Raw genomic sequence first — 14,212 nt, 5'->3', positions numbered from 1 at the left:
TCTGCTGATAAACATTACAGATTCTCTAAGCAAACCCATAACTCTTACTTCGTCTTTCAAAAACAGAATATCAAAACATCCGATACCAAAATCTTAAACAAATGCAACAGCAGCTAAATGACATTTAGAAACGGAAAATAATGCATCTAAAAATGCTTAATTACATAAGCCTAATTACTATTTGTATGCAATATGTTATACCTATCTTTCCATGTCCAACATCAACAGCACAGCCTGATATTCGTCCAACAGCATAAAGTGACAACACTGCTTGTTCAGTTGCATAAAATCCATTCACATTGAAAGTTTCAAACATGAGTTGCACCAGCTGCTCTCTTATAGCCTGGATAATCAAATACATATATCAGGTCAATTTTTTAAACAAAATATAATTCTGAACTGTAAAGTTTTTTTTGCAAAATTATAAGTCAACATCAATCAAATATTGACAGCTTGCCAAAGTTTGATTGCATTCCTTATAAGAGGCAGTATCCTCCCATAAATATGATGTCAAACCTGAAAACTATGCTCCATTTTCCATTTCCCTGATTATTTTGATTTTAATAAAGAAAAAAATTATATTATTGTAAAACTATGTTGCAGATTCATGTTTGGTTTAAGGTTTTGGTTCGTGTATTGGGATTCAGCAAGAAACAAAATTTTGGGGCTGGGCTTTTTTCAGGTGTGTCTACAAAAAAAAGCATATAAAAATCCTACATTCACACATGCAAAGACTTACTCGGACTTATTCTCCAAATTCCCATTATATATCTATTTTTAAATTGTGAAACATGAAAACTGTTTCTTAGTAAACAAATATTCCTTAATACCCCTTTAAATATTTATATAACTTATTAAATAGACAGTAAATAGTTTATTAAATGTGAGGATTGCCATTAAACTAAGATCTAAAGGAAAAACATAGCACTGGGCATTCATTTCACAAGGAATACTTTGAAGGCACACCACATTGATCATTTTTTTACATGGACAGATCTGCGGTTCCCATTGTTTTCTAATTATATTTCTCCATTTGATTTTATAACAGATCAAAGCAAATTCATTGCAGTCAATAGAAAAGCAAGACCAATTAATCAATTGACGGTGACAGTGTTTTTTCTGCCATGTCATTGGAGACTTGATAGTTGGGAAGCTGGAGCTGGTGGAATTTCCTATGAAAAGAATTAGCAGAGGTCACTATCTGTGATTGCATGAAATACCAAAAAATAATTTAAAAAAAAATAAAAATAAAAATTTTGAAAACATCCCAAAAACCCATGGGTTCCCTCTATTAAAGTATTTATTATATTATTAATGGTCATTAGTTTAGTCTGTTTCTAAATTAGTCGTTTGTTCATGATTGTTTCATTTAGAAACATCGCTCTATAATTGTCTATATGCATTCTTTCATCTTCATAAATTTAATTATGCAATTACCATTTCATGGTATCAGAGCCCATAAGAACTTTTTTTGCGAAATTTTTTAAAACAAATAAAATTTGCGGTTAAGCCTGAAACCTCATTTTTCAGAAGCTTTTTTTTTTATTCTTTTTTCTAAATAAAATCGAAGTATTTCTGTCTCAATTTTTTTGAGGCAACTTGCAAACAAATTTGTTTCAAAATCTTGTGGACCTGTTTCAGGTAAAATTGCAGATTTTTAGCATGTCTTTTGTCTGTGTTTCTCGCACAACATTCTACAACGATGGATCTCACAAAGCCACGCGATATTCTGCAGCGACAAAAGGAATTTTTTTGTGTCCATGTCTAGAGTTTCTGCGACAGAAAGTTTTTTCTTTTTTTGCGACAAATCATGAAAATCGCATCATGTCTGGTTTTTTTTATTCCGCACAGGAAGGGCATCCTTTTTGCACGATCTTTTCAACCCTATTCGGCTCATGATTTCTCTACTCTTCTCCCTGTGATCTAGGGTTTACAATAGCTCAATTTTCAGAAAGATTTCTGCACACAACCTGTGTCTATTTGTGGATTTTTTTCGGCTTCACTACATTTTGTGCCGACAGGTTTGAAGATTTGTTGCTCGAGGGTATTTTGCAAAAAAATTGTTGCACATCAGTTTGTGAGCTAAGGTTTTCAGCTACGAATCGGCAATTTGTTTTCTTTCAGTTTCAACAACCTGGTTGTTTGTTTTTTTGAATTTGTGACTCATGCTGTTTGGGCAACCTAAGGTTTCTAACAGGTGTATTGTTTTTTGACTGATTTTTTTCTGCCATCAACACCTTGGGATCTATACCTTGGGCTTCGTGCAAAGTTTTTGATTGATTTTTTGTGATAAAATCAAGTTTTTTTTGTGCCTCAAAATTTGTGAAATTGCACTATTGCAGTTTCGTTTACCTCATGTTTTGTTCATCAAAAAGCGGGAGGGATGGCGTTGACCAACATCATGTTGGAAAACAATCAATGCTTCAAGTTCAACAGCAAAAATTACAACACGTGGAGACAGCAAATGCTCATAATCTTTGAATACCGATGTCTAGACTAAGTTGTTTTGAGTACAATTCCTCGTCCCATGGTGGCGGGAAAATACCAGGATAAGTACAATGAGAGCAATCGGTAACTGGTTATGCTCATTAAGTTGCCAATCACCAATGACATGCATCCACAAGTGTCGTCTAGCAAAACAGCTTTGGAGATTTGGACAAATCTGAAGGATCTCCATGAAACGTCAAACAAGAGTCGAGCATTCTTTTTGAAGAATATGTTGTTTTCAATCATGATGGACAATAAGATGTCTCTATAGGAGCATCTTGCGAAGATCAAGGATATTCGCGATCAACTAGAGGCTATTGGTCACAAGATGAAGGATGAAGACATAGTAGTAATCACACTCAAAAGTTTACCACGCTCCTACAAACACTTCATTGAAAAGCTCAACATTACATCCACGAATGGAAGTGTGCAACAAGCTTCTGCAACATGGACCAATAAGAAGTAGCAGGCAGTATGTTACATCCCACTATGCCCTAATGTTTGATAATGTTTAAATGCACTGATACATGTTGCTTTATATTCTTGAATAGTGATTCGCAATGCACATGCAAATCTTTTGGTTTTCATTATGTTTATATGAGCTAATTTTTATCATTATTGTATATGCTAGAGTTATGATGAGATTTTGGACTAGCTAAATGGTTTTGACCTTGTGGATGCAAGGAATTCATCATCCTCGGAGAAGGGAGGGAAAGAATCATTAGGAACATGAGGTAATAGATGAAGGACCTAATGCTATCTGGAACCCTAATCCTATAAGTTTAAGACATGCTATGTTGAGTTAGGATTAGGGCGTGGTGTTGTCAATTCAGTGTCTATCATGGTTAACCCTAGACGGTCAATCTACTAGTTAGGGTTTGTTACATCCTTGTTATAGACTATGGCATTCTTTTTAAGCAAATTATAAATTTAAAACACTCGAATAAATAATTATGATCCTTTATTTTAACTCTTAATGATTCATATGATAAAAATGAATACATACATGATTGCGTGTGAATATTGTGGAAATGAAATTATATATATAAGACTTTGATTCTATTCACACATAGACATGTATGTATAGCAATATAAACTCTTCCATGACTTGAATGGACTTTGCCTTATTTAAGTGAGTATGAATAATATCAACATCGTGAACTTTGAAATAAAGTTTATGTGCAAGCATAATAAGAACATCAGCTCTTAGCTGATGTGACTGAATTAAAAACAGCATTCTTTTAAATGCACTTGTTATCACCGCCCTTCCAACGTGAGGAGAACGGGATTACCACAAAATGAATGAGAATCCAAGGAAAGAAATGAAATTCAGTGTTAAATGAAGTTTAAATTGGCTTGAAACAAATTCGAAATGCATATAACCGATTTCCATCTATTAAATTGAGGGCAATTTTGAAGAGCGTGGGATATATTACAGAAAAGGATTAGTCTTTGAAACGCGGTTTTCCCATCTCATTAAAAAAAAGAAGCTCTGAATATATTATCGTAGAATAGAGAAGAGTATAAAAGTGCTCTTACAGTCATAGCCAGTAGAGGAGGGAAGGAGGCATAGCTTTCCAGTCAACGGAAGATAATTCTAAACCACCGTATTGCCAAACAATCTCTAAGTCAGGTCATGTATTCTGACTCTATTATGAATTGGAATAAATTCCAATGTTTCACAATGAATGCAAGAAAAATTCTTCCTTTTTCGTAGTTGAAAATACATTATAGCTCATTCAAGACTTAAGCTTAAAAGCATAAGATAGGAAATTGAATGAATATAGCTGTGAATTAAACCAAACGGCATAGCTAATGGTTTATACCACGTAAAGAAAATATGATAACATAAATATAAAGGTGGCTTATGATTTGAGTATTGTTCATTGTCATGATAAAGAACAATTACCACATCAATTTAAGAAAGGGAAACACAGGATTCAAGCATTGCTTTGCTAAATAAAGTGCCATGGCTCATGGTGGAAGCGAGAGAAAAATTTGCAAGGAAAAAATCAGAAAACTTAACTACAGGCAGAACCAAGATAATACTCGTCTAAAATTGGTACTTTGAATAGTTCGATAGTACCCAAAATTCAGCTACAAATCATTAAATAATACAGCATAGGGTTTCATGACTGTTGCAAATTGTAAATACCCTTAACTGCTGCAAATTGAAAATACCTAACCTGATGAGGAATTTGAAACATAAATATGAGAAGAGATAATTCAGCATAGATATCAAGCTAGGATTTCATAGCTGTGAACATTAGGGAGCAGGATGCTAGCTCATGAGCACAAGTATGGAATCAGCAGATAAAATCAACCAAGTAATTAAACAAATGAAAGGTTAATCCATAAAGAATGAATATAAACTATGAGCATATTTTGACCAGTATGCTTTCTTTTAAGTCAAAACATATGAGTAAGCCTAGTAAGCCTCAAAAGAGTCAACATAAGAGACACACTTGATGACTTGGAAAACTTCACTTGTTTTGTTCTAGCCGGGTAGGGTGAAGAACAGTGACTACACGCATTAACATGTTGCAACTTATTAAAACCTTTGGCTAAGGTGACGCTGCAAAGTGTATGCGTCAGTCAGTTCATTTGGTCCAAATATGCAACCCAATCAAAGGTCATACTAGTTAGGAGTTGCCTATGGTGTGTGATCGACTAGGGTTGTGTAGGGTCAAACACCGGTCTCAGATGGCATTAGATCCAACATCTATTTCTTCTCTGTGAAGGGTCGGGTCTTTCCAGATGGAAGTGGCACGGGGAACTATTAAGTCCACGGTTGGGCGGAAAAGCGCCTTGATCATACTTTCCCTCTTATCATAATTGTAAAGATTGTCTAAAAGTTTAGGATGAATCCAAGAAGCTGTAAACACTAAACCTCTCTTGAATTATTTGTTTAGTAAATATATTAGTTATGTTTCTTATTTTGCTATGCTTATGCAAATCATTCTTGAAAAAGTATTATTTATACTTTCTAGATAGAATCATTTCTTTTATTTCAAAAAAAAATGCTAGCTAAATTCTCAAGTGTTAGTTTTCAGATCCCATGATGTAATTCTCAATTGCTTAGATTTAGCTCGTTACACAATAGGTCTTTCCTCGACAGAAGCAAAGTATCGGGGAACTGTTATGGCAGCATGTGAGGCAGTTTGACTTTGAAGGATGCTTTATAGCATGAAAATGTCTCAAGCAAGGTCTTCACCTTTGTACAGTGACAATCTAGCAAGAATCCAGTCTTCCACGAGTCAACCAAACATGTAGAGCTTCATTGTCACTTCATTCGACAGCTTGTTGAAGATGGAACTGTGGTCTTGCAGTATGTTCCAACTGTGGACCAGACCACAAACATTCTCACCAAGTCTCTAAGCCCGAACAAATTTGTAAAACTTAGGGGGCAACTTGGTGTAGTTGATAGGATGACCATTAAGGGAGGGTATTAAAGTATTTATTATATTATTAATCATTATTAATTAGTCTTTAGCTAGTTTTAGTTTGTTTCTAATTTAGTAGTGGTGTTCACAATTGTTTCATTTAGAAACATCATTCTGTAATTGCCTATATGTATTCTTTCATCTTCATTAATTTAATTATGCAATTACCATTTCACCCTCAAGGATCGGTTGGATCTTCTCAAGTTCATTCTGGGTTTGCCTTGATTCACCTGATACAAACCCACAATCTACAAGCTAACCCCTATGTGATTTCCCAATAGCATTGAACCAGGTTCTAGACCAAACACAAATCAGACCCAGATCCAGGGCCTCTACTAGATGAACTAGTAACACAGTTATAAAAGAAAAACTTATTAAACTTTCATTAATATTCCTTCATAGTAAGGGGGAGTGAGTCAGATTGAAACCAGATATTACGAGATGGCATAATTCTTCCTATACAACACATAGAAGAGGATACATATTAACAGAAAATTGCATATGGATAAACAAAAAGGTAAAAACAAAGAAATATGGTAGACCTATCATGGGATAACCACAAGCCATTGCAGCAAATAATCATACCAACTTTCAAAGTAAGGAGAAGTGTCTCCTAAGCCACTGTAGGAGCCAGAAGTTTGCCACTTCTCAACTCTGTAAATCCATTCAAAAGTGAGGGATTCAAACTGAGGGTGATGGGAACATAGTGGAGAAATTCAAGTTGTTGCATTGGTCGAGCAGTATGTTGTCTTTTGTAGGAGTGTGGATACTATCACCTTTGTAAATAACATCGACATATCTTTTTCTATTGGATTCCTCCAAAAAACATTATCTATTGTATTGATACAGTGTTTCTGCCTAATTGCAAGCCACCAAGAGTTTGTAAAGGCCATGTGGAGGATACAGTTTGCCAAAATTGGAGCACTTAACCCATTTTTCTTCGCTTCCATAGTCAGTCCAACAATAACTGCTAACAAGTTTGAGAGAACACTACTAATGGTAAAAGCGCTAACTATGGACTTATGATTGTGGTGGGAGTTCAGAGAATCTTAGAATGGAGGGTAAGCGTTCAAAGGGTTCTGAATATAAGAGGGAAGGCCAAGCAATCAATTGCATATGGGGATGGCGATAATGAACCTTTTGCAATTTGAAGTTGGGTTGTGATTGAAGGTGTGCAATTGACGAGAAGGTACCATGTTAAAGAGGATATGGGAGGTTGATAGGCTTGTTAAGTTTTGTGACATGGCTAAAAAAACAGCAAATTTTCCACAAAGCTCCTCCAAACTAAAAACTCTTATAGGCTGAGACCTAGATGCAACAAGATGAAAGAAAGGCTTAGCCCAAGACTTAAGGGGGATGGGAAGGGAATTTTGTCCTCCCATGGCAAATCTTTTCAAGGTGATTTTGGGAGGGGGAATTGGATGATGCAATCACCACCCTCAAATATTTTGAAAATTGCACCAGCTTAAGTGAGATTACAAAGCAGTGTCTTCCACAATTTTTGGTGAAAGATCCCTAAATAGGTCTTTTGCTGCCCTGTTTAAATTTTAATTTAATAAACTATATTTTGGAGTCTTTTTGGTGTTCTTAGAGACTAGACAGAAGATGCAGAAGAGTTTGTTTCTTTTGTGTTGTTTTTTGGTGATGGGGTTTGCAACATATGACAAGAAACAACAAAAAAATGAAATGTAATCAAGAGATCAGCTTCTGATTTTTTATATGACAGCAGATTACAATCATCTAGAAGTGAAATAACATTCACATGTACAAGCAGAAAACATACCGAGGATCCAGTGCTAGGGTTTGAGGCTGGTTTGCTATCCAGAAAATGGATACAAGCTGAGAAGGATGGTGTAGGAGCAGATCAGTGGATCCAATCTACTTATTTTGCCATAAGATGAATTACCAATAACAAATTGGGCAAGAACCCAATTACCAGCTGGAAATCCAACCTTTGCCAGGCAAAATTATACAATTTTGACCTTCTTTTCCCACTGTTTTGCTCACCCTAATCACAAATCTAGTCAGTTGACTATGATTTCTTCCACACTACCCTTTCTAATCCCAACAATGAGATCAAGCACAAGAAATGGAGTTAGAACCCTCCATTTAATTTTAAATTGATGCACAGCCTTCTAGAATGGTACGGCACTGCCTGGAATGGTACGGCTGCAATTATGAAACCCACACTTGCTGCAATTTCAAGACAAACTGCTCAGAACTGGTATATCATACCTAATGGTGATTGTTGGGCTGGTTTTGTTGCTAAATTGACCCCCATTGGGTCTAGACAAGGCACATCTTTGTCCCACGTGGGCAAATTAGTGGGTACACCTCCACTACCAATGCAGATCTGAGGGTTTCCGTCCTCCAAACACCTGCAATTTCTGCTGCTAATGCAGAGCTGAGAAAATCAGAAAATAAAATAATAACATAATTCCAATTCCCTCCTCCAAAAAGTCTAATAACCTTTTCCAAGGAGTGGTGTAACCCTAAATGGAATATCCAACTAAAAAAGCATCTTCCTTGGCATCTTTTGGGTCTACGTAGCTAAAAGGCTTAAAGGCTTTTAAAGTAAGACAAGGGTCCCACCATGCCCTGTCATTTAAGTGATTTGAACAAAGGGGTGGCGTTGACATTAAAGAGGCCACTTTATTAAAACATAAGCCTTTATTAAAAAAAGAAACTTAGGCTTATAAAGTAACTTTATAAAAGTTACTTTTTCCCTTATTAACTTTTGACACTTGAAATTTTTAAGTATCTTTATTCAACAAATGCAATGTGGGAATTGCATCAAAAAGATGGGGACATGACATTTGGTCACCCAAATCACATAGTGGGTAAGGTGAGAGCATATAGTGTCCAACCACACAGCTATCTTATGGATGCAATTACAAAGTATTGGTAGAAAGCCAACCAAAGCACGCAGACTGCATAGGCAACCATATCTAAGCTTGACTCAAACCAAAAAGGTTGATATGCCAACTTGTTCACTGCCAAAACAAGCTATATCAACACCAAAATGGTGGATCACAAAATGCAATTAGAACTGGTGGTAGACCATCCAGTTTTACAGTATGATATGCATGAAATTAAATAACAAGGTCCTTCCACTTGTCCAATGATGGGAGTTTACAATGAAAACCACATGTTCAGTGGAGTAAGCATCAGCAAATTAACTAATTCAACTCACTAGCAATACTACCATCTAGTGTTACAATCTAGAATGCATGAAAGAGATGGCTTTCGCCAGTATGATCATCCAAAGCTTACAACAATAGTACATTTGCATCATAATCAACATAATAAAAGGATTACTTGTTGATAACAAGTGCTGATATGAACTTAAATTGCTGAAACACCTCCAAAGATATCCCAAATCATGAAACTAGTTCACCCAACTGAAAATACCTTGAAAATAGGTGCTAGAATGATCAAAGGAAAGTTTGGAAACCACTTTGCAATACTCATTTCTTAATTACAGGTATGATACAATACTCATTTCTTAATTACAGGTATGATATAATAGTGAATACCATTGTTGCATGTCTAACAGCCAAGTTAATAATCAAAACTGGACACCAACCCAGTTACATTCAAGAGTTACAACTCTTCTAGAGCATCAACTCCAAACTGCAGAGGCACCAACCTTTGTTATGAGCTCCAACTCAAAATAGGAAACAATAAATTTTAAAAATCACTGATATAAGAATAACCTCTCTATATTTACAGCAGCACTAAGTATAACATCCAGCATACAATACATATCTCTACCCAGTAATCTCAAAATGAATATCAAGTGAAACATTTATCAACTCTGCTGCCTTCAAGAACAAAAAGATTGATAACCATCGACTTCATAAGCTCTGCCATTTTTCAAAGCTACACCACCTGGCACATATATGCTGAACACACAATAGTAGTGACACCACCCAGACATTGCTAGATAATTATAGCACCACAGAAAACATCCACTGAAACAGAATAACCAACATTCTTCTTCAAAAACCCTTGTCCAATTTCAAAAAAGGACTCATTCACATCTTTTATACCAACTCACAATACCAAAATAAAAGACAATTTTTATTTTCTCTTGAAACGCACACAACACTTTTAAACAGACCCAGCTTATTTAAACGTGCCACAGATACATGTCAAAAATAGGCTCTCAATATAATCGATAGCAAAACATTTTTGTTTTAACAAAAACCCACTGCACCACTAAGCAAAAAACATTTTTCCAGCTCTGATAACTCCACAAAGAAAACGGCACACAATCATTTCAATCCGTTTCTAAAAATGATTAAAACAACATCCATGCCTGTAGCAGCCTGATAATATCAAACCACAACAAACAGACAAAACAGTTCTGCATCACCACAACTGAAGAGTCGATTCAGCCTTTTTTTTTAAATTGCAGCTGTTTCTTTTTCAACGTAACACCAAACTCCAAATGAAACAAAAAAACGTCCCAAAAGAAGAATTTCATCACAATATACGTTCCAAAAAACTTTTTGCGAATAGTTAATACGTATTTTATTAACGTTTTCAGCAAGACAAAGAATAATCATAAATCAATCACGACTTGCCGACATTTCCCTTTTCTAAAAGTCGAAGCTTCAATTCTGCTAAATACGTTTCCTCTGCAAAAGTAAGACAAGCTTTCAAGCACTTTCTGTAATGCACACCTATTCAGAAACACAGACTCTAAAGACAAAATGATACTCCTGCTCTTTAACTTTCTGTGCTACCCGAAGAAAAGAACAGTTTTTATTAACACGAGGATGTCTGCAATAATAATTACGTGTCAAAAACAATCATCAAATCTAGCCCTTTGTAACTCCTGAACTCAATTCACACAACAGATGAAAACAAAAATACATGTCCAAAACACGTTACAACCAGAATCTGGAAAATTCGTTACATTTCTCTTCCAAAAAAATCGCTTGAGGATGTGGCATAAAAACTAACATAGCAAATAATGCTGGCATGGCACACAAGCAAGCAGCTGATGCAAACACACAATCTGCTCAAACAGACACCCAGGCAGCTCCGGCAAGTATACAAGCAGCTCAAACAGACATACAAGTAGCTTAAGCAGGCAAGTAAGGAGCTCAAACAGCTCAACCATGCAAGTAGACAGCTCAAGGTAGCAGGCAGGCAGCTCAAGTGAGTAGGCAAGCAGCTCAACTGAGATTTAAATGTAATCTCTGAACCTCATCAACTGACCTTTGACATCAATAACAAAATATTCAACAGTTAAATCTTCAATAAAACCCTAAATCCAGCAAAGTCCATCCTCTATTTATGACAAACAGCAACATTCCCAACGCCACCCAAGGAGTAGTAGAGATCATAAGAGAAAAGGCTAATCATGCTCTATATCTCACACCAAGCCTGCAGGTCTATAATATTCAATGTTCATGAACAGAAGATACAGAACTACAAAACTGTCATCGTATCTCCATAGAAAACCAAAAAAATTGATTAGCAAATCTGGGTGACCTAGGCACTTTGTTCCCATAAGCTCACACCACCACCCAACTAGGTATGGCCAACAAGTACAATGGTATGGCCTAGCTTAAATGCTCAAAGTTGCTCAGCCTGCAAAGACAAAGAGAAGCATCTCCAAACAGCAATGAATATCACAAAAAAATTGCTGCCTTAAAAAATTCAACATGAGAGGAACGTCTCAAGCATGAAATAGTATGGCCCACAAGGATTCAACTACAAAATTTTGTAAGCAAATCTCTAAAAATCTGAGAGTACTCTCCAAATATTTGCAAACTAAACACATCAAAAACCTTCATCACTAGAAGCAAGAAACTGAACTTCAATCTGCACAATGGTGATTCCTGAAATTAAACCACACTAATCTAGCTAGATGTTATCTTCCGAATCCAGAACTAAAAATCTAAAAAGGGTTTTCATCCTCGTAAGATTATGAAAAAACTCCAAGTTCAATCCAGCAACATAACAATATCAATTCATCAACATATCCACACGAGTCCCAATACCTCCTTTTATAACTTTTTGAAGGGAATAAACCAATTTAAAAAATATAATAATTCACTTCATTTCCTTCACAAAGAGCTTTTTGAAATTTAAAAAATATAATAATTCACTTCATTTCCTTCACAAAGACCTTTTTGAAATTTTAAAAATATAATAATTCACTTAATTTCCTTCACAAAGACCTTTTTGAAAGTGTAATAACATTTCATATGCAAAGGCCCCCTTATCTAAACTTCCAACTTTTAAAACACTTAATCACCTCTCCAATAAGCTATTTCACTAAGTTGTCCTCTTATTATTTCTCAATATTAAACAACATTACTAAAATGTTAATTAAGAATTCAATAACTCACCCAAGTTGTGCAAAGCACCAAAAATGCATCAAAATCAAATTCTAGTCATACCAATATGATTATGAACACATGGGATGATGATCGGAGTCAACCGAGCGACTTACTAAAATTAGACAGCTTCTCCAAGAAGTTTTGAGAGCACACAAAAAAGTCAGAAACTGATTCTGAAACCATTAGTAGACTCACCAAGACCAACTGAGCTCATTTGCCATAAACCAAAGTCACTAATGAATGTTCCACAGCCGTTGGGGACAGGGAGACGGGGGGACAGGCTTCGGGGACGGGGGGGCAAAGGGAAAAAGTTTCAGGGACAGGTTTCGGGGACGAGGGAACTTGGGCCTAGGGGGGGGAGACGCGTTGCCGTGGAACACTGCTAATGACCTACCCAGAACACTCCAAGAAGTTTGGTGTAATGACCCATGATTAATAAATATATTCCGGTACTTACATTTATCAAAGACACATTGATCATTGTTAATTAACATTATTATAATAATTGATAAATCAATATTCTTTAGTTGTAATTGCTAAATAATTATTATTATTATAAATCAAGTAAATAATAACTAAATAAAAATAATAAATAATTAGTTGTAAATAAATGGTAAATAATTATTATTATTATAAACCAAATAAAGGTAAAATACTAAATAATATATCATTAAACAATGATTCTCTTAAAAATAACAATGATTCTCTTAAAAATAAAGAGTAACTAATAAATACTACAATAATTAAATATTAAAATATAAATGAAATTAAATGGTTAAATAATTAAGTAGTGAAGAATAAGAAAGATGTTAAAATAAAATAAATCAAACTATGAAAATAAATGAAGTATACATTAAAGTCTAAATTAAAAATAAAACATAGCGAATTTTTCCAAGTCGTGACATCCAAAAGTCACGACCCAAACCATGACCGCAGAAGGAGCCCCCGAGACGCATATGAATAACGCATCTGTGAAATGCGGAGAAGGGAGGGAGAAGAGTGTGGAGAGACGCGTATACCAGGAGATGTCATCGCCACCAGCAAGGGGTATCGGGAGGAAAAGACCCCACGTAAATCGCGCAGCCCAGCATACAGGCGGACAAGCAGGAAGTGCGTTGTCACTCCTGTACCTTGCCGTCACCAATAAACTGCAGAGGAAGACACATACTGGTGTAAACGCCAGAGCATAATAACGGAGAAAGGGCATACGAAATATCCAGATTCTGCAAATTAGTCAACAAAGACCAACAGGTAACTTACGCATTAAAGTTAAGAGCATGGTTACTATGACTACATTGAATTTTTTTATAAGAATCCAGAGGGAGTTTCGTAGTGCATTTCTTAGAGACAATATATATATTGTAGAGGTGAATCATATGCATATGTTAGAGATAGGGAAGCTTGAGCAGGGGTGGGATCCCTGCCAAGCTTGAGAACATTAATGATTTCACTCATTAATAGAGATCCCAAATAGAGGCCTTAGGAGGGCGACATCCTGAGTTGCTCCCAACTGAGAAATATTTCTCAATAGAGGGTTGGGTCAATCCAGGTAAGGTCCTACTGAGTATAGTATCTTTTCCTTGGTAACTCGGTTAACATTCTTTGTTAAATAGGTAGAATAGCGTATAGCATTCTTTCTTGTATAAGCGCACAAATAAATATATACATTTGATTAATTATCTTTCATATTGTTGTCCTACTAACCTTTGTTTGCAGGACTTAAACGCCATATAATCCAATCCCCAACTGGGAACATTACAGTGGTATCAGAGCATAATCCTGCCATCCTATGGAGTTTATGTTAGTCTACCAGAGGAAGAAGAAACCCAACATGAACGAATTTGCCAATGAGATGAGATCTTATTTGGAACAAACAAATCACACCCTGATTAAGGAGATGAAGGAATCCAATCAGGCCATCCT

General features: G+C 35.7%; 1 protein-coding gene across 4 annotated transcripts in view; it reads right to left on the bottom strand.

Annotated features, from left to right (window-relative positions):
* The window catches only part of LOC131071421 (actin-related protein 7), a 173,125-nt gene that overhangs the window by 93,119 nt on the left and 65,794 nt on the right, over positions 1–14,212 (bottom strand). For all 4 annotated transcript variants that reach the window (XR_009112513.2, XM_058007241.2, XM_058007239.2 and 1 more), the window contains exon 3: positions 202–343. Coding sequence is in view for 3 of the 4 variants with exons in the window: in XM_058007241.2 (XP_057863224.2) it covers positions 202–343 (142 nt within the window). In the remaining variant the exon portion in view is untranslated. The remainder of the gene's footprint in view (positions 1–201; positions 344–14,212) is intronic.

The sequence above is a fragment of the Cryptomeria japonica genome, chromosome 6, assembly GCF_030272615.1.
Source record: "Cryptomeria japonica chromosome 6, Sugi_1.0, whole genome shotgun sequence".
NCBI lineage: Eukaryota > Viridiplantae > Streptophyta > Pinopsida > Cupressales > Cupressaceae > Cryptomeria > Cryptomeria japonica.
The sequence above is the reverse complement of the archived record's forward strand: the minus strand, read 5'-3'. Positions and strand labels throughout refer to the sequence as shown.